At 43.9% G+C, this 20,631-nt stretch overlaps 1 protein-coding gene and 1 long non-coding RNA gene across 2 annotated transcripts in view; one reads left to right on the forward strand and one right to left on the reverse strand.

Moving 5' to 3' along the window:
* VIT (vitrin) overlaps nucleotides 1–20,631 on the reverse strand; it is a 114,162-nt gene that overhangs the window by 56,526 nt on the left and 37,005 nt on the right. Inside the window, exons 4-6 of the mRNA XM_005600060.4 lie at nucleotides 12,547–12,703; nucleotides 6,737–6,870; nucleotides 1,550–1,627 (exon numbers count right to left, since the gene is read on the reverse strand). Coding sequence (XP_005600117.2) covers nucleotides 1,550–1,627; nucleotides 6,737–6,870; nucleotides 12,547–12,703 — 369 coding nt within the window. The remainder of the gene's footprint in view (nucleotides 1–1,549; nucleotides 1,628–6,736; nucleotides 6,871–12,546; nucleotides 12,704–20,631) is intronic.
* LOC111768123 (uncharacterized) lies at nucleotides 10,759–17,370 on the forward strand. Its single transcript, XR_002800213.2, has 2 exons — nucleotides 10,759–10,834; nucleotides 13,698–17,370. It is a non-coding gene; the product is annotated as an uncharacterized lncRNA (long non-coding RNA).

Raw genomic sequence — 20,631 nt, forward strand, 5'->3', positions numbered from 1 at the left:
TCAGACCCCAGAAGGGAAGAGAATCCCAGTCATTCCCATGGCTCTGTGGGAAGGGGCTGCCCCGGGGGCTGCTGGGCCAAGGGATGGGACACCGAACTCAGAGAAAAGGATGGGGCATAGACCTTTGGCCCAGTAAGAGGGGCCCAGGATAAAGCTGAACACTGCCCCCTGGCTGCAAATATCCACACATATCTCCTCCTCAGAAATCACTGAGAACTGCTGCCCTAGCTGAGACAGCAGAGAGGTCAGGGACACCCACCCTCCCTCCGTCCACTGGCCAGTCCCTTAAGGAGACCTCTGTCACCTATTCCTCTTCTCTGTGCACACACCAAAAGAGGACAGGTGATATCTCAGAAGTGGTCCATGAGCTGCCATCATCTGCTGCCGTCTTAGGGGTAAGGGGTGGGGAAAAGCTGTATCCTTGCAATTAAAACAAAAACAAGTCTAGATTATTGGAATAATTAAGAAGTTATTAAAGATAGAGTTGGAGCAATAACTGGGGGAAAATGAAAACCATTTCCTATTTGTACGCCAAAGCTTCTCAAATCAGGAATCTTTATATACACTGTTATGAGCATAAGAAAATGTAGGATAATGATATAGAGAGGGGTTTCTGGAGCCAGACTGTCTGGGTTTGATTCTCAGTTCTGCTACATGCTGTGTGGCAAAAGGCAAGTTACTAAACTTCTCTGCGCTGCATTTTCCTCAAACTGTAAATTAGGGCTAAGAATAGTACATACCCATGGTGGTGTTGGGGTGATTAAACGCAATAATCAGGTGAAGCTCTTGGAACAGTGCCTGGCACACAGCAAATACTGAATAAATGCTAGCTTCTGTTGCTATTCTTAAACCGTGTCCACCTTAAGTACATGAACGAAATCAGCTGGCCCATGGAGTTTCTAGAAGCAATGCAAAATCCCATTATAAAGCAACTCACAGCTTCTCTTTGTGTGGGATATCAAAGTACCCCCAAAGACACAATAACGCACAGCATAGCTCCCGCTTTAACACGGAAACTAGAAAAAGGTATTTTCTTGGCCTGAGGTCCACCTGTACCCGCTTTGTGGTTCACATGGAGCTGGGTCGGCACGACTTCATAGACAGCATTTCTCTGGCCTGGGTTCTTCAGATTAGCTGCTTGCTGTTATCACATAAGCCACATCATCCTCTCTGCTTCATTTCATACCTAAGTAGAGACAGCCTTTTCCCTTTCAGCTGCCGGGGAAGATTTCCAGACAGAATGTCAGGTCGTCTTCTAATGTAACAGTACAATAACATTCAAGGCAGCAGCCATTCTGAATGAAAATGACACACAGAGACAACCTCCGAATTGTGAAAACAAAAAACAGAAAAGAAGGCCTCACTCTTCAGCCCCAGCCATCTGATCCCATTGATTTCTGTGCCCATGTTCCTGGCATCTGTTAAAATATTACCAGAGTCAGTGGGGCTTGACTGGTTAAGACGTTAATTTCTACCCTATCTCCTAAAACACAATATTGCGTGTTTACGGACTCAGAAGATTTAGATGAAATCACACAGGAACACTTACCTGCCTTGGCAGCTGGGCTTTTAGATGATGAATATGTAAGAGCCGATGGGTAGGTTACACCCTTTTGGGGTTTAGCTTCTGCAAAAGAGGAAAAAAAATATATTTTTAGAGCTCGAGGTTTTAGATGGTTCTGTTCTGAGAGGTTGATTCCCTCCTTCCAATTTGTTTCCCTTGAGTGCAGTAAAATCAGTTTCCCTGGCACTGAATTGTTGATTACAATAAGAAAGTCAAGTCGAATTCTGTTTTTCTGTGTAGCCTGTGTCTTATTAATATTAGAAAGGAAGCAATAAAATGGAATCACGGAGCATGACTCAGAGTAACATTAGTAACTCTTATTTTGCCTGTGAAGATGTGACGCGTAAGCTAAGGTTTTCATACATGTGGCTTCGCATGTTTAATGAGGTCAGTACATGGATGTAAAAACACTGCCCGTGCTCTCCTTTCGGAAGCTGGAGAGCTCGGTTCCCAGGCTGGCTGTGCATGAATGACTCCCTCTCTCTTTCATGGACCCCATGGGAGCCATTTGAATTCCACGGCACTAGAGAAACCTTAAAGTAGGTAAACATAGATCAGTCTTGAAAATAACCATTTGTTGCCCACCCAGGGAGAGAAAGTTGAGATGCCAGGTGAGGAGAAGGAATGCTAACGTGTATAAGGGAAACAGCGGAGGCATAAAAAAGATAAACAGTCGGCTGATGGGGCTGGGTGAGAGAGTACCAAGCCTGGGATGACTGAAAGTGGTCTGCAGAGCCTTTCTCCACCGTGAAGCGAGCAATGCCTGAAAAACCCCGGGATGAGATTCCTTGAAAAGGAAAGTCAAAGCATCACTGGAATGTAGGAGCCTCCTAAGGGCAAGGAACTTGTCTCACTTGGTAAGTGTTGAATTCCCAGTGCCTAGAGCAGTGTCTGACTGTAGTAGATGCTCAATAAATATTGATTCAGAGAAAGAATATCTTAATGCTTGGATCTCTGTTCAAATTCAAATACCCTGGGGAAGGGTCTCACCGGTTATCCAATATTTACGTCCGATAAAGAAGGCATTTTAACTCTCAACCTGCGGGAACATTTTTATAGGATGGGGCTTGGGGAGGAGACCCGGGGGGTGGAACAGAATTTAGTGCGTGATTTTGCCAAAGGTCCTATTAGCACAAAGGCTTGTGGAGTCATGAAGCAGACAGAAGACAGGGTCTCAGGAAAGGCCTGGGATGGGCAGTAAGAAAATCTAGGTTTCTGTTTCTATTTTACCATTAATTAACTGCCCAATCTCTGAGACTCTCTTTTCTTTTATTCAGGAAATTTGGATAAAGATATGGACCAACTTACTTGCAAAGTTGTAGGGGTCTAATGGAAAAAGAAATTAAAATGTTTTGGAATGATATATCACTAGAGAGATACAAAAAGGTTATTTTGGTATTATCCATAAATGTCACTCAAAGTGAGGATGAGGCACAATATTTGAGCTTACTTGCATTACTTCATCTCAATAAAGTCACCTGGGAACAGAGCTTGGCATTTGAGGTCCTCGCCCTTGCCTGGGCTTGCTCCACAGACAATGATTGAGGTTATTTCAGACCCAAGGAGGGCCCCCTGGCTGTGGGCCTCCCTTTATCAGCAGAGCGCTGCAGAGACATCGTCTCTATTTCCTATTCTTCTCACATCTAAAATCCTACGGTTCTTTCTGTTTCTATTCAGAAGGAAAAGGAGCATGAGCTGAGTTTTCTGAAACGCGGATCAAAGAACAAACGGGCAGTATGAGGAGGGTCCTCTCTGACCTTTCCCATCCCTGGACTGTCAAAAGATCGAGCTGACCAAAAATGCACATCCCCTCCCCCGCCCTCGGCTCCCAGCCTGCCAAAGTCAATTAATTGAAGGAGCACAGTGACGTGTGAAAATTAGAAATGAAAACCTAGAGAAAGGTCACAGAGGCATGAGCCTTTGGAGGAAGATTCTGACATGATCTGGCTAAACTTGTTAGCTGTGAGCCTCTGAGCAACGGGGAACACCTCTTAGTACCAGTCAGTTGCTCCCCTTATGCTGCAGTGTGCTCTAGCTCATCCATTTGAAAGAGACTCCTAGCCATTGCAGAAGCACAAATGTTTATTACCATTGGCCAAAAATGTCACTAGGTGGAATGAAAGGACATGGAAGTTGACACTTACAGAGAATAATTTCAGCAGATAGATTTTCATTTATAAAACCCAAAACATCTCTACTCTCATGGAAATAATTTTTCTTTTAAACCTCTGTTGGGATTCTTGGACTGCTGGCTAAGCCTGTTTGCTTGGTAAACACCTATGTGGAGATTACATTTCTCTCTAGGCTCAACAAATTTGTATTCTAGACCTTAGCGTTTTCATACGGCCCCTATGCTGAATGTTTTGTTTGAGGCAAACCTCATGGTACTGTCCACGAAAATAGTCCATAACCAATCTATAAATGAAAATTTGGGTGAGTTTATTCTGAGCTGAAATCTGAGGACCATGGCCCGGGGCCTTTCTTCCCTAAGCAAGAAAGGGCACCAAAGAAGTCAGGTACACAGAGTGGTTATATACCCCCAACGAGGATGCTTTACATATGATTGCAATGTCCCTCCCACAATAGTCACAAGATTGCCCTGTGGTACAGTGCTTGATGGACACAACAGGTAGTGCATCTGCTATCTCAGAGGGCGTAGCAGGAGGCAAGCATTGTCTTGAGCTGGGTGGTCACAGGTGAGCGCAGCAATCAGTTCCTAGCCTAAGGAAAGATGCTTAATCCTCAAGGGAATGCCAACGTTGGGAGGGGGAGGGAAGTTGCACCTTTATCTCAAGGGCCTTTGTTCTTGCCAGAGGGAATATCTAAAGCAGATATACAATGCATGCTCAACAGCCACGGTCAGGCTCTTTTGGAAAGACAAGGTCAGGCCGAATTAGGTTTATACCAAATGGCTTCCTCATATTCTCCAATATATCCTATTGCTTGCCATTTTTATTTGTCAGTACTGTGGTTGATGACCTCCACTCTCTGACGTAGAAACCGGTCTAATTTGAACCATAGGTGTGCAGAATTCCATAGATAAGAGGAAACAGGGATTGCTCAAGTTGAGAAGAATCCTAAAAGGTCTGTTTGTAGCCCTATTAAAACTTTGAACAATGTAGGATAGCAGGGTTTGGGGCATGGGACAGCTAAAGGTGCTAAAAAACCACCCAGATTGGAAGACCTGCTCTGAGACATTTCTCTCTTCCTTGCTTCAGTTGGTCTTCCATAGGTGGCTCCTTCTCAGGAGAGACACATGGCTCCTAATCTTATTAAGACGCCAGGAAGGTTTTAGAGAGTGTAGTTCAAAATCCTGTGGAGCCTCTTTGGAGAAAATGGGAGCCCAGGGTAGGGTAAGCGTAAGGTGAAGATAGAACATCGTGCTGTGCTCAAACATTAATGGGGGCAAGTCAAAAGATTGGAGGGCTCCCACTGGCCAAACCTGGAAAATCTGAGCACCAAAAAAATAATGATGATAATGGATTATAATATATTGTATTTTTAAAAACAATCCGTGAGTCCACAGGGATACTTGAAAAAATGTATGGAGAGGGGGAGAACCCCTCTTCTTTATATAAGAATACTAACAAATGTAGAAGGAATGACAGAATTAGAACAACTGTAATTGTGCAATTACTAATGTAATTCTTGCTATAGCAAGGATCATCAATGGATGTTAAAACCATTGGTTAAAATTTATTGGGGAAAAAGCTATTCATGCTGTTTCAAAGCATCACCCTACAGATTGCTTATTAATGACAAAGTACGTTTATCATGGAGAGATACTGTAAAATACCCAAGTAATAAGATTTAGCATCACTAACAATTGGACATACTGACATTACGTGCCTCCTGACATGGCCATTGTGATATGACACAATGGATGTGCTATGATACTACCTAGGTAATGTCTTTGTCAAAATATTTAACCTGCATCCAATCATGAGTAAAACCGTTGGACCTGTTTGTGGTCCAGAGTGTGGGATATTGTACTAGACAACTGGCTGGGACTTAAAAATGTCACTGGCATCCATGACCAAAAAAGCTAGTGCAGTGATAGACAGTTATAGATTAAAGACTAAATAGATGTGACAACGAAATGCGATGGATGATCTTTGATTGGATTGCAGATCTCCCCCGCCTCCAGAAAAGCAGGAATTACCGTAACAAAGATTTTAGGATAATTGGATGCAATTGAATAAGAGCTATTTATTAGAGAATATTATTGTATCAATGCTAATTTTTTAGGTGTGGTATTGGTATTGTGGTTATTTAGGGAAATGTTCTTGTTCTTACAAGATGTGTGCTGAAGTATTGAGGGATAAACTGTCACGATGTCTGCAGCATGGCTATTTTCACATTTTCACGTGGCTCAGAACAAAATGTAGACAGACGATAGGTAGATGGATAAAGCAGATGAGCAAAGCATTAACGATTGGTGAATCTAGGTGAAGGGAATATGGGTATTCGTTGTACTATTTTTACATTTTTTATGTAAATTTTAAAATTTTCAGAATAAAAGATTAGATTGGGGAAATTCACAAAAATAGAAAAAAGGCGGAGGGCCGGTCATGGCAGTCCAGAGATACTTGGTCACCTCTTCACACTAGTCATTAGCTCATCTACTAATTACCTCTTTGGAAGAGGGGCAAAAAGATTGAACATGATTATCTATAAAATCCCATGGAGCTAGATAATGGAACTGACTAGTGAAACAATTAATTAAATAAAAGGAAATCTCAAATTAAATTATAGCTCAGTCCTCTAAGAGCCTATGTCCCTATCTACTCATTTGCCAGAAATCTTAAGGAATGAGTTTCCAGATACGAGGCATATTTGGCCTAACTAAAGGAGTAGTTCAAAAACCCAAGTTATTAAATGTAATTCACTTAATTACAAGTTTGATTGAACTTATAGATAACTGCAGTGTGTTTAAAATGAGCAATTGGAGCTTTTTCCTATTCCCAGACTTTGTAGTGGCTTAGCACTGTAATTATATTTCATTGTTTCACGATTCTAATCATCAGAAGAACTAACGCTTCAGATTTCTATGAAATGACGTGGGCCATAAACTCAAACTCATAGCACATTGAGAAGAGCACATTTCATCCCATGAGGTCGCTTAACCCAAGCGCCCTTGCTGAGCAGCATCTCTCCAGCGTGTGGGCATACCTGAGACGATAAAGGATTCTCTCCATCGTGGTAGGGATAATGATTGGACACCATTGGAATAACTCCCTTTATAGCCAGACTGTCCAGCAACTTTCCGAACAAGTATTTTCCCTCCTGAATTATCGAGCACACCACTATGAAGAGAGAAAAAGTAATTTTTAAAGAAGGAACAAAAAAATATTGTTTGACGTGATCAACAGATTATCAAACCAGCCACCATCTTTATTTAGAAATACGAAAGCAGCGACATTAAGAAAAGGTTTACCTTGACCTGCAGCCCAGTCCTCAAGAATGGTGCCTCCATTGCACAGCCCGGCATCTGACCTCTTGGGAGGAATGCCCATCTCGTTCTTATTACAGGACCTGATGGTTCCATCTGTCAAGAATTTCTCTTTGCCACCACGCCACCAAATTTCTTTTCTTTGGTTTCCTCATTCCCACTAGTTCTTTTAATTAAAACCTCTTTCCTGACAATTTCCAGTTTGGTTTTGTGACATCACTGAATGACTCCAGTTATTTCAAAGGGTGGTAAGACATTTTTTAAAGCAAATTGTTCCTTTTATGTTGGGCCAGAGAAGGAAGGAGTGCAGCTAAATTAAACTCATTAAAGAGTCCGCAAAGTCTGGAGATTGTCTCTTTCATTTCTAGGATTTTGAAGGTTTTAGATACTGATGTGACAGCAACCGACATATCTACCTCTTTCCTTCCACGTGAGGCAGGGGCTCCATTCTGGTTCTTAGCTGTCACTTTCACGTTGTCGTTTCCTTGCCCCAGAGCCTAAAATGGCTCCTTTGGGTATCTGTAATTTATGGCATGGGGGAGCTAAAAAAAGTACTTAGATTTGTTCCCATCAACACCCTTCCTTCCCTCCAGGAATGAGAGTGGCCATTTCCTGCTCTCCCACCTTCGTAGTGAGTCAACAATTTTCAACACCCAACTTCCCAATGACCCAGAAGGAAAGAAAATGATAATAATACTTGACAGGTGAAGCACTTGATTGCTTTAAAATCATTCCCACATACGGTATCTCACTGGGTCCTCCAGGCAAACCTGTGAGTTGTGGAGTGGAGGGAATGCTGTTATTCCTGTTTCATAGAAACAGGCTTAGACAAGCTCAGTGACTCACTCTGGATTTTGTCACTAGTAAATTGCAAGGCAAGAATTTGAACCCAGGTCTAACTGACTCGGAATCCTGGATTTGTCCCCCTTGGTCGCAGTTGCTACTTGGGATTCAAAAGCACAGGCATCTCCAGACACCAAGTCCTCATCATTCCGTCACTTCTTTGCAACCCAGCCCTCTCTTTCCTCAGGAGCTCTCAGAATCAATCTGCCTGCAGCCAGGCTGGTCCCAGCAACCCTGATGGACACACAATTCCCACTCACACGTCTCTGTTCATGCTGCCCTTTCGCTCTGGAAAACCTGGGTCCCCCTTCTGCCTGACTGGGCCTGTGCAGCCGCCAGGTGCAGCTCAGTCCAACAACATCTCCTTCACAGAGATTCCAACGTGACTTAGCTGTGCCCCTTCCTAACAACGTTTTAGAATCTTGTCTCACATCTGAGACTGATTTTATTTGGTCTTGTACTCTTTCCCAAAAATTTCTTGAGTTAATTTTGTCTCCCATTCAGGTTGGAAATTTTCTTACAGAAAGAACAATGTTCTATGCTTCTGCCTTGGAAGGCCTGTCAGTGGTGTGTGGGAGATGCTCATATTGGCTTGCGAAAGCCAATTGTTAAGCTTTCAGGATTGTACAAGCTGGTTCATTTCACACTGGTAGACTGCAATCAGCCTTGGTGGGAGGATTTCTACCACAGAAATTGGTAAATCAGCACCCCTACCCCTTTTCGGTGAGCTGGTTGTTAAACATTCATTATCACACCGCTAGCATAGGCTGAAATTTCTAATTATTAAAAAAAAATTATCCTATGGTCCCTTTGCTTATAATTAATAGGGAAATAGAAATAACTCTACCTTTTTATTTTCCCCCAGAGAAATTATTCTGCCCTTGGATTTATATTCCATTGTGTTGAGAAAATGTGTGCGCGCGCAGGTACTTGCTCTTGTTTAAAAGTCAGAAGCATTACAGCTGCCATCAGAGTGAGGGCAGGAGCGGCCTGTGCTGAGCTTCCTTTGGGCAGTTTGAAGGGGATGGACAGGGCCCAGGGGGTTCTCAAGCCGCACTGGGCTGGGGACATCCCCGTGAGGGTTATGGAGGACTGAAAACTCAGACTTTAGGAAAGGTGCAGATGTGGAACTATTGTGTTCTCATGAGGCTTTCCTGTGGCAGACAAGAGTGAAGCCTCATCTTGTGGGTGGACTTAACTGGAGGACATGGATATTCCCAGACATTCTCCTAGGGAAGGGCCGATCCTGGGAAGATCAGTGGTCTGGAAACTACAGGAGGCAACTGCAGTCTACAGAGGTGGAAGGCACCAGAGACCGGACCACTGTAGGAGATACGGGAGGAAGGAGAGAGCCTGAAAGAGGCTGTGGCTTCACTTTTGTGGCAGATGGGGACTCAGAGCCATGGTAATTTAGAGAATTTATGTAAATGTGACCTTAATTGTATCCTCCCTCAGATATAGGAACTTTGTATATATTCTCTGAAAGCAAAACCAGCTTCACTTCTTTGCATTCCTCAGACACCCTGTGTGTTGCTGAACATGGCCTTGAGGTTTGCCTCCTCCCTGACCCTGAGGACTGGGATAAGCTGAGTGCCAGCTTCTTGGCTCCTTGACTTCTTGGCTTCTTGGCTCGGAGAAAAGAGACTGCCCACTTTGAGGCCAGGTTTTGAATGGCTGCCACTCTCATAGCAGGCTTCTGTTCAGAAATCAGTGTGAAGAATGCTCTGCATGGAGACGGCCTCTTCATTGCCCGGCACAGAGAATTCTCCCCCATCCCCAGCACCTGGGCCCACTTTAAATACAGAAATTAGTTCAGGGCCAGACTGAGCCAAAATATGATGTGTCGAATATGTTCATTATCCATTTGGTTTGAAAGAATCAAGGAAATCATTCATAATAAGACATCTGATTATGATATATGGTATGAATTTAAGCTAAATCTTAATTTCTAAATCAAAGTATGCTCTCTGCAGTTTCCCAGTTCCGACTGTGGGGGACTCTGGCAGGACCATGATGAACGGTCCCTCGTGTACTTTCAACTCACACACATTCTCTCTCTTAAATCTTGCCTTCTGAAAACCGACTTGTTCTGTTTGTGAAAAACGGAACTGATAGGATCCAAAATTCCTATCTGTTTTCCCTTAAGACTTCTATTCATCCTCCCCGTGGACAGTGATATTACTTTCCAAATAGTTTCCCACTGTATCAGTCACTGGTCCAGGAAGCTACAATGGCACTCAGTTGCTCAAGTGGCAAATCTTGTTTTTTGAAACATTCGAGCTCTCCTCTGCCCCTCTGCCCTCATGTATATTCTTTTTAGCAAGTTCCTACACTCCAACCCAAACACTAGGATTGCTGAGTCCTAGTCATTGTCAACGCTCTTCTTATTTTCTCCCCAGAGGTGTGTCCATCCGTCATAAAGCCTTTCCCAACTTTGACTGCTCCAAAGTCTGCATCCCCTTCACGTCCTCACTTTATACACTACGCAGTACTGGGACCCCTCCCAATTCTCATGTAAATCTATCATCTGGGGAGCTGGGCTGGAAGTCACGGGACATAAGTTCTAATCCTGAATGTGCAACTAACTAGCAATTTAATTAACTTCCCTATGCTTCAGTTCCTCTTCTAACAAATGAGGATGCTAACAGCAGCCCCATCTCAACCTCAACTAGAGTCATCTCAACCCTGTGATGCTAGAAGGAGAGAATCACAGTGTCAGAGAATCACAGTGTCGTTATGATATCTTGGTGAGGTCAACTTAACTCACTTGGCTCTGTACTGCATAGGAAAAATGGCAAGGCAAGAGAAAGTCAGCAAATGCCAGAGGAAGCAAGTGCCAACCATCTCAAATCACAGCTGGAAAAATACAGGCAACCTTAAGACAGGCTCAGCCTCTGTAGCAGGTGTCAGTGTCTACACAGACACAGATCGGAGAGTGCTGATGGTTGTGGAGCTGTATGGGCATGCAGATGTGTGTGAGTAAAGCTGTATGTGAGCACGCACATGTGTGCAAGTGTGTGTGGGAGGCACAAACGTGTGTATAAGCACATGTGTATGTAAATAATTGTGTGTGGGCATGCAAACGCATATTCCTGCACATGCATGTGTGTGTAGATTTGCATACCTCTTGCCTTTTTGCATGAAATTGATTTCAGTGTGAAAACAAAATATTTTTACTCCATAGTCTGGAGTTAAGAACAGTGTTTGGTGGTGTTTTTCTTCAATGTTCCATACTTATGCTTAATAGAGCCTTCGTACTCCCCCTCCCATTAAAACACCAGTTAGCTCATCATCTCTCTGTGGTGATGGGGAAAAGAGGAGTTTGCCAGCAAAATCTACTAGTAATTCTTAAATCTAACTATTTTATTTTATTTTTTTGAGGAAGATCAGCCCTGAGCTAACATCTACCAATCCTCCTCTTTTTGCTGAGGAAGTCTGGCCCTGAGCTAACATCCGTGCCCATCTTCCTCTACTTTATATGTGGGATGCCTACCACAGCATGGCTTGCCACACGGTGCCATGTCCGCATCCAGGATCCGAACTGGTGAAACCCAGGCCGCCGAAGCAGAACGTGCGCACTTAGCTGCTGTGCCAGCACGCCTGCCCCTTAAATCTAATTTTATGCAGAGATTTTTCCTTACCTCTTCCCCGAATTTCAGAAAGGCTATTGAATAGACACCTTGGAAGGGAATGAATGTCACATCCTCATCTCTCTCTGGCAGAGACACCACTAAACGATCAACTGACTGGTGTGCAAGGAAAGAAAAAGAGACATCAGAAGCCTGAATAGCTCAGAAACTTCATCCAGGATCCAGTAGCCAAGCACTGACTCAAAAGCCATGTCTCAAAGCAGTGCCAGGCAGTGGTTAGGAGCGTGGGTGCTGGACTTGGGTTCAAGTCCTCACTCTGATACTTTTTAAAAGGTGTGGCTTAGAAAAACTATTCAACCTCTCTTCATTATTAAGACGTGGATAATAGTAGTAGATACCACATAGGGGAATTGTGAGAATTAAATAAGATAACATAGGTCAAGTGCTTGACACTTACATAGCAGCCTTAGTCTCAAAGATATTAAGTAAACATGAGTTTCCCTGTGATTTGACTCCAAGCTTAAGCAAAAGAGGCATGAGGATTCTGAGAAGGTCACTTTGCCTCTGCTTATTTAGGCAGTGACTTAGTCCAAAGCATGTCATACCTCCTGTCCTCCTTCCTGGATCCCAAACCAACAGCTGACCAAGCAGGACCACCTGTCACCCTCCTTCTCACTTTTCCTGTTCCCATCTGTCTCCAGGCCATCACCACAGCTGTGACATTTCTTCTCCAATCTTCTGGACCTTCCTTAGTCGCATTTCTATTATTTCTTTGCTCAGCACAAAAGGGTAGAAAAAAATGCTTTACGTCATCAAGGGCTTTGTTTCCCTTGTCGTGAACACAGAAGAGTAGAATTCCTTTCTCCTCCCATTAAGATTTAAAGAGAAGTCAGTCCTCCTTTCCACAGAGCTCTGTGAAAGGAGATCCAGGACCATGCGTGGCGTCTGGGTCATCCCATGGCATAGGGTTTCCAGATGAAATACAGTATGCTCAGTTAAATTTGTACATTTTTGCTTGCTAAATCAGGCAACTCTGAACCGGAGGCTCCCTACCTAAATCCCGATTGCTAGTTATTAAGTAGCTCAGAGTTACCCACCTGTGAACTGCAGCGCCACACACGCTGGAGTAGGATGCGTAGATGTCCGTACCATAAACGTGGTATCTGGGGTCTTGGCATCCTGCTGGACATTTCACAACAAACTCAGGATTGATTATCTTTCCAGCTTTGACATCACAGTTGATCTGAGGCACAGCTGGGAATGCAAGATGAGGTCAAAATTACACCTTGTGGTAACAGCTTATACATGGGGTGACTCTGTTAGGTCATAACTGTTTATTTACTTAATCTCTAAAAGCCAGAGCCTGGGCTGACCCTGGATCCCCTCCATATAATGAAAGCAAAGACGTAATTAGGACATTCCTCAGACAAAAAGAACAACAATGACCATCCATTGCATTTAACCTGCTGAGAGCAAAAACAAAAGGCTCCTTCCTGTGCTTATTTGGGCCATCAGTTTACTGAAGAAGAGAACTCTGGGGAAAGACCCACCTCCGGTGGCCAGAAATGTCATCCTGACTCCATGGCCAGTGAGTACTGGTTTCTCAGGTGCTCTGGAAGTAGCTCAGGAAAGAAGAAAACTCTCAGACAAACTTACGAGAGGAAGAAAAGGTATTCCAGGAAGGGAAACGAGGGAGCCTGGGTCCTGGGGTCAGGACCGGCTGGGACAAGATTGGCCTCCTGCAACAGAGGCCCCATGCTGGGGAACGAGGCTTGAGCACTTGTGTTCTGTGAGGGATGTGGGACTCAACATAAGGTTTTTGGACAAGAGAGATAGATAATGAAAGTGATTTTTTTAAAGAGGTATTTGTTGTTGTTTTTTTTTTCCTTTTTCTCCCCAAAGCCCCCCGGTACATAGTTGTATATTCTTCATTGTGGATTCTTCTAGTTGTGGCATGCGGGACGCTGCCTCAGCGTGGTTTGATGAGCAGTGCCATGTCCGCGCCCAGGATTCGAACCAATGAAACACTGGGCCGCCTGCAGCGGAGCGCGCGAACTTAACCACTCGGCCATGGGGCCAGCCCCAATGAAAGTGATCTTTTGTCTTGGTCCTAGAGGATGTGTCCTAGATCGGGGGACAAGATTGAAGTGATCTTTTCTTGTTTGCCTCAACAGTTGGTGGGAAACTGGGCCCTCCCCTTCTGAGCATCCAGGGGAAGCTCATTCATCCTTTCCTTCCTCCTTTTCAGATTGTGACTGCCTCTGCCGGGCTAGCACTATCCAGCAGGCAAGTCCTCTGGAGCTGAAAGCTTGCCTGGGTGTGAAGTGGAGTAGATGCTCTAGTGGCAGTACCTAAAACGGGATGTGGCTGCATCTTCCTTGAAGAAAATTTCCCTCAAAAGCTCCTGAAAGGAAAAGGTCTCCTAGACGATACTATGCTGGTGCCCTTGGAGCTGGGAATGTGTTCCGTTCTGGGCCCCGTTCTTCAGAAGGGACTCGAAAACATGAGCACAGGCAAAGAGTAAGCAGGCTCAGGAGGCAGCTGGAAACCACCACACGTGAAGGCTGGCTGGCAGAAATGGGTTGTTTGGCCATAACAAGGCGAGAATTTGGAGCCAAGTTGTCTTTACAAGTAGGACATTTGTGTGCTATGACACCAGAGGGCTGAGCTAGAACTAAAGGGCAGACTTTCTATAGAGGCAAATTTTGCCAAGAACTTTCTAGTAATTGAAGTTGCCCTTGAAGGAATGGGCTGCCTCATGAGCCGTGAATGGGCTGGGCGCGCACAAGCAGGGACTGAACTGATGGAGAGGAGATTTCTGCATTGAGTGGGAGGTAGAAATAAAGCCCCGCCCAGTACTGAGCCTGTGATTGCACACATGGATTCAGGATCTCTGCCAGGCCACCCACCCTCTCACTGGGTTACTGAAATGGTCTCAGAGTTGTTAATGGCTTCCAGCTGTATCCAAAATGCATGGTCTTTTTTTTAACCCTTAATATACCTAAATGGAGCAGAGTTGCTGCTCAGTTAGACTGGATGGAGAACTGAAGTTAGAACTCCTGCTCTTTTCTTCCATACCCCTCCCAGACAATCAGGGCGGGGCCAGCCTGGGAAGTCCTTCTCCTGGGAGCCCAGAGGCTGAGTTTGGTCACAGGCTAAAAACAATTTGTGGTCGACATTAAGAAGTGGGGCACTGTGCTTAAGACAGTTTTGTGGTTTCTTTCTCCCCACCGCAGGTTGCCTCCTCTCCGAAGTTATTTCCTTTTTGTCTTTCATTCTTTTAAACCCTGATACTCAAGGCTACATATACTATTTTGAGACTTAGAGTACTTTTTTAAAAAGGCAATTTAGGGGCTGAGTAGTCTCTCCTTAAATTAGTTAATTGTCTGGTCCCTGGGTGTAACCGAATGCGTTCAGCTCTCCTCCCTTCCGCAGATTGCTTCCCCACTCCCAAATGCATCTCCTCCCTTAGATGTAAAGAAAAGGAAAGCATCCCTTCTTGGTTCTTAGTTCTTTGAAATAGGAGGTGACAAGCTCTGTGAACGGGGATTCAACTTGGATGTGACTTTGGCTCCCTAAGATTTTGGATCTCCAAATCTTCTGGAGTCGAGTAAATGGAGTCTATCTAAAAGTTTATTGCATGAGTGTTATACCATGACCAATCCAGTTCAAAGACTTCAGGGTGCACACAGCGCATGCCGTAGGATTTCCCACGAAATAGTTGGTTTAAAAAGACCAGGGGAAAAATGTTACATGGGAATATTTTTCTGTCCGCTAATCAAATATTCCCCCTTCCTTTAGGGGCATTTTTTTTGTTTGTTTCTTTGTTTTTTGTTTTGTTTTGTTTTTACAAAGCCCTGAGAAGTACCTTGAATAAGATTTACTTTATCGGCACCTGACTGGATTAGCAAAATTGATGAATTAACTTCTCCCACAGTCGGGAAAATGAAATCCAGAACATACGTTTGTGCACTTGGGGAAAACAGGGTGCAGGGGCAAAGTGAGGCTAAAGGTCAAATATTTGTTAAATTTGTACAGAACATTAAGCTGGAGAGAGGGAGCTAATTAAAATTTTCAGAGTAATTGCTAAAATCACTGGAAAGTGTAATGTCTAAATCTAGCAGGGCAGAAGCAGCCATTTGCATCTTTTTGGCAGCTCTTCTTTGGGCATATGGAAACCATGGTTTATTTCTTTACAGTATTCTCCTACTTATTTGTGAAGTAGTCTTTAGCCTTCCAAGAATCTTCCATCCGTCCACGGAAGGCCCCGGTGAAATGGTTCATCTTTGCATTTCCTCTGAAGACTTTTTGAATTCTTCAATGGTGACAGCTTACGTTTTCTTTTTCTCTCTTTCTCTTTTGTTGCTTAGGTTCATTTTATCTCTGTTCCCCCTTTTCTGGGTTTTATCTTAAAAGTGTGGAAATAAGACTTCCTTAGGAGAACAAGTCAAAATTATGGCAGCTTAGGAAGCATCATTCTTAGGTCTGAAGGGAGCAGGAAGACCTTTGGCAAATGCTGAAACGGAGAGTCGGATGGGCGGGGGTGCTGCGGACCCCATTATTAACCTCAGGGGAGAACTTAATTGGAAGTCATAAAGTGGTTTATTCATTTGGAGAAAGCAAGAAGACAGACTCTTCCATTCCTTCCGGGGTGGACAGTTGCTCGTGCCAAGGGAGACCTCAGGCTAATGTTACAGGGTCCTGGCGGAGCCCAGAACCACATCAGTGGACCCTTTCTGCAGAAACCTGTTCCTTGGCCGTCTGCTCTACTTCTCCCTCTTAGGATTCCTTAAGGTTACCTGTAAGGCCCTCTCATGGTCACTGTCACTTTCATGACAGAGCCCACATTAGAGCATCTCAAAATCTGCCAAGGATTCCTTCCCACAGGCCCTTGGCACCAGCCACAGGGCGAAGAGAAGAATCATTTGCAACCCAGACGGTTAGAACTAGGGGATAACCTTTAGATGCTGCTCATTGAAGGAATGTGTCTGTTGCACTGATCTCAGACGGGTCCTGGGCAAAACTGGTAGTGTTTGAGCCACTATTTTCATGCGAAGTTGGAATGTTAGAGGCAGAACTGCAAATGTTTCTGCTCTGGGTTTGGTCTCCTGCCTGCTCTAATAACAGAGTGATTCTTGGGTGATGTCACATACAATAGGCCAATGATGTAGTGAGCCAAATCAAACCGTACACTCTACTTCTTATTTTGTCATTCATCTTTTCAATTATCCCAGGCAAGCCACATTTCTTCTAGAAAGCAAATTTCCTAATCAATAAGAGGAGGCCATTCGTTGCAGGCTTGCCTCCTGGCTGTTAATGAGGAAGAATTATTACAACATAAAAACACTTATGCATAAATAGTTTTGATATTAACCTTGATTTTGTTGGACTGTGATATTCGACTAGAGTAAAATTCTACTTTTAAGAGAATTACGCAAAAAAAAAAAGTTAGTTTAATGAAATAAAAATGGCCATTGACACCCAGTGACCAGGTCACGTTAATTCTTCTTTTGTAACGACTTCTTTTGCAAAGCCCTCTTTTCCATTTTTCTTAAACAGTCTTTGATCATGTTGAATCTTTGCTCAGAAACCATCAGCAGCTTTTTGCTGCCTCGAGGAAAAATTCCTAAATCCTTAAGTCCTTTCCACAGTTGGCTCCATGGAACTTCAGGGCTTGCCCATACTATCCCTGGTAATTTTCAAATGTGTGTTATTCGGCTTGTATCGTTTCTCACACCTGGAACCCTTTTCCTTTTCATTGGTTTAAATGCTGCTACTTTTTCGAGGTCTGGGTTCCACTTATATCTTCATTCATCTACTAGAACATACACGCCAGGAGGGCAGGGATTATTGTCTGTTCTGTTCACTGCTGCTCAACAGAACGTCTCCCGAATGATTAAATGAATGAATGAAACCAACCCATTACAAGTCCTATTAGTCTTATTTCCAAATCTGCTATTTCTCTCTACCTCTACCTTGTTCCAAGTCACTGACATTTCCTGTGTGGACTATTAACACAACAGCCTCCTATCTTGTCTTTTTCCTTCCATGTTGTATACCCTTCACCCCAGTCCTTTCTCTACTGAACAGCCAGTGTGATGCTTTTAAAAATGTAATCAGATTTCATCATTCTCCTGTTTAAGATCCCTAATTGGCTTCCTATTGCCCTTAGGATAATGTTCCAGTTCCTGAAGTTGGTCTACAAGGCCCTAGAAGATTTGGTCTCTGTATTCCTCTCTACTTATTCTCTTATCACTGTTTCTCGGACAGTGAAAGGGGCCAGCCAGCAAAGGACTGGGAGAAGGACCTTTCAAGCAGCAGGAAGAGGCAGGGCAAAAACTCTGATGTGGGAATGTGCTTGGCAGTTTGAAGAACATAAAGGAGGCCAGTGTTCCTGGAGCACAGTGAGTGAGAGAAAGAGGTCCATGATGAGGTCTGCGAGGTTAGCAGGGGTCAAATCACATGGGGACTAGACGAATTAACAGTTCCACTCTGACCAAGATGTCAACAATTGTTTTTTCTAGAACTCTTTTCAGGACTGCACAATATTTTTTTCAGGAGAAATTTCTTGACAAGCCTACTTGGGATAAAGGCTGGGCTCCCAAGGGCCTGCATGTGGGCTGAACTGTTCAGAGAGGCAAGGAAAAGAGTCTACCTATAAAATGGGAGAGGGAGGATGGAGCATGAGACAGCAAGGGAGAGAGGGGGAGGGTGGAATGAAGTGGTGCTGGAAGAAGACTGCGCACTCCACAAGGTGACCCCTTCTGTAGAACCTTGAAAATCTGTAGTAAAGGCTCCAAAATATGGCAAAATGTCAGATGAGGGGATGTTTTTTGTAGGAGCTGGTAAAGTAGCTGAGTCACAGCGCAGGGGAGGACAGGAAGGCCATGGGAGCCCAGGAGGGGCTTGGTAGAGAAAATCATGAGGAAGTACATTGCAGATTCTCCAGAAATCATGGGAAGAGCTCCAGACTTTTAAAAAAAGGTTGTATCATTGGTGTTTACACAGGTTTAATCCGACATCTGAGGGGCCACGGTCACCAAGCTAATGTTGGGACAACATCCCTCTGGATGATGAAACTATAGCTTTGGTCAATGGTGGGGCTGACTTTGAACCCACATATGTCTGATTCCAACACTATGCTACACTCTTGCCTGAGCTGAGCTTTTGCCAAGAAGATGTGCAGCATTGGGAGGTTAAAGAAATGTTTTTGCTTGGTTTTAAAGATTTCTAAGAAGAATATATCAAGCAACAGTTGAAGGAGACACTGAACATGCGGTGGAAATAGTTGATGAAGACAAACCTAGTAAAGGATGCATGCTGCTGCAGACAACCCCAAGCTCAAGCTTTAAGCACTTCAAAGTCTATCAAAGGTTGATCCTCCTACCTAATGGTCTTGCCAGGCTTGAGAAAAGACCTTTATCCATACTCCATGGAAGGATGTGATGAAAGAATGATGGGGTAACTGAGGTTACCTTACCTGTGCCAGCACAGCCTTTGGGCAGCCACAGAAGTTTGTGTCTCTAAAAATAACTTATGTTTAGTTTACAAAGCACTCTAATACACATTCTTTCGCTTGATCCCTACAAAACCCTGAGAGGCGTATTGTCCTCGTTTTCCAGAGAGGCAGGTTGACTTGTTCAGGCTCAGATACCAATGAAGTGGCACAGTCAGAACTGGAACTCAGGCCCTCTGGCTCTATATCTAAAGCTTTGCCAGCTCTGCCTGGTTGTCTCTTCAATAACTGAAGAGAAGGAGTTAAATTGATGCTTCCCTACTGTAATCCTCCAGGGCTTTCTGAACTTGAAGGTCGCTGACAATCACCAGCAGGTGAATGCAGGATTTGTCTTGCAAATAGGTTGGGTGTATGAGTGTGTTTGTGTTGTTTGTTGTGTGTATGCGTTTGTGCATTTATCCCAAATACAAGAAAGGCAACTCTTGAAGTATAATTTTCCCTGCATTGTTTTCCTTTAATTTCTGAGGATTGCCATGGTAGACTTTACTCAACTAAAAATCTGCAATACAGAGAGAGTCTGCCTCCCTTCTCACCCACGTGTCAGAAGGAGGGTTAGAAGTTAATCCTCTTCTGTTTTCATGGTCTGAGAGGGCACACACACACCAATCGGTGTAGAGAACACACTAGTGTTGCCACCACGTTTCTAAGAAGCGAGCAAACACTGGGGATTACTTACAAGTTGCTGCAGCTAACAAAATGTGAATCTACTCAAGAAGCCATGTGCCTGTTATACAAAATCCTACAATCACAGAGCTCTATTTCTCTTCATCAGTGTCCAGCACGTGAAATAACCAAGTCCCAGCACAATGACCTCTTCATGCCTGAGGCAGTATCTCTGGGAATCTTCCACCCTTTCAAGGTTGATTGCAAAAATCTTTCCATGCCTTACAAGGTATTAAGGTTAACTTATTGGAGAGAACTGTGTGAATTAAAGGTTGTACATTTCACCCCAATTTAAGACTATTTCAACAGACTCCAATGTAATGGAAACACTTCAGAATGTAGCTTCACTGCCTGTGGGGAATACCTTGCTTTTGGTTATCTTGCTGATTGTTGTCTTCGGCATGTAGATTTACTGCTCAGAAAACTCTCAGGGGTCCCCACCCTCTAAAAAACGGTGAAGAACAAAGCTTCTCAGACTGGCATTGCCTGGTCCTAACCCACCTTCCAGCTGCATCTCCCATGATGCCCAGACACTTAAACCCAACCACACCACTCATTGTTTCCTGACCTCATTTTCCACTTGCTCCCTGAGCTATCTGGGCTTGGTCCACTTAGAAAGGCCTCCCACCCACCTCTGGCTGTAAAATTCTACTTATTTTTCATGTCCTACCTCAAATGCTCCTCCACGAAACTAGTACAAATCCTTGTTATTCTTCTGTAGCACTTTACCATATTTTGCTTTATTTTATAGTGGCTTTCTGTTGTTGTTGTCCGTTTGTCTGTCCATTCATCCAACGAATACCAAATAAGCACTCATGACATCTTCATGGTGCTTTTGTTCTAGTTAGAGACAGACTGTATAAAAAGCTCTTAAGACAATGCGTGGTAAGACTATTGTAGAGGAAGTGTAGCCCACACAGGAGAAATCTAAACTAGTTTTGTGTATTGGCAGTGGGAGCTGGGTCCAGGAAGGCTTTCCTTTGCATGCATTTATTTTATCTTA

The sequence above is a fragment of the Equus caballus genome, chromosome 15 (genome assembly GCF_041296265.1).
Source record: "Equus caballus isolate H_3958 breed thoroughbred chromosome 15, TB-T2T, whole genome shotgun sequence".
Taxonomy (NCBI): domain Eukaryota; kingdom Metazoa; phylum Chordata; class Mammalia; order Perissodactyla; family Equidae; genus Equus; species Equus caballus.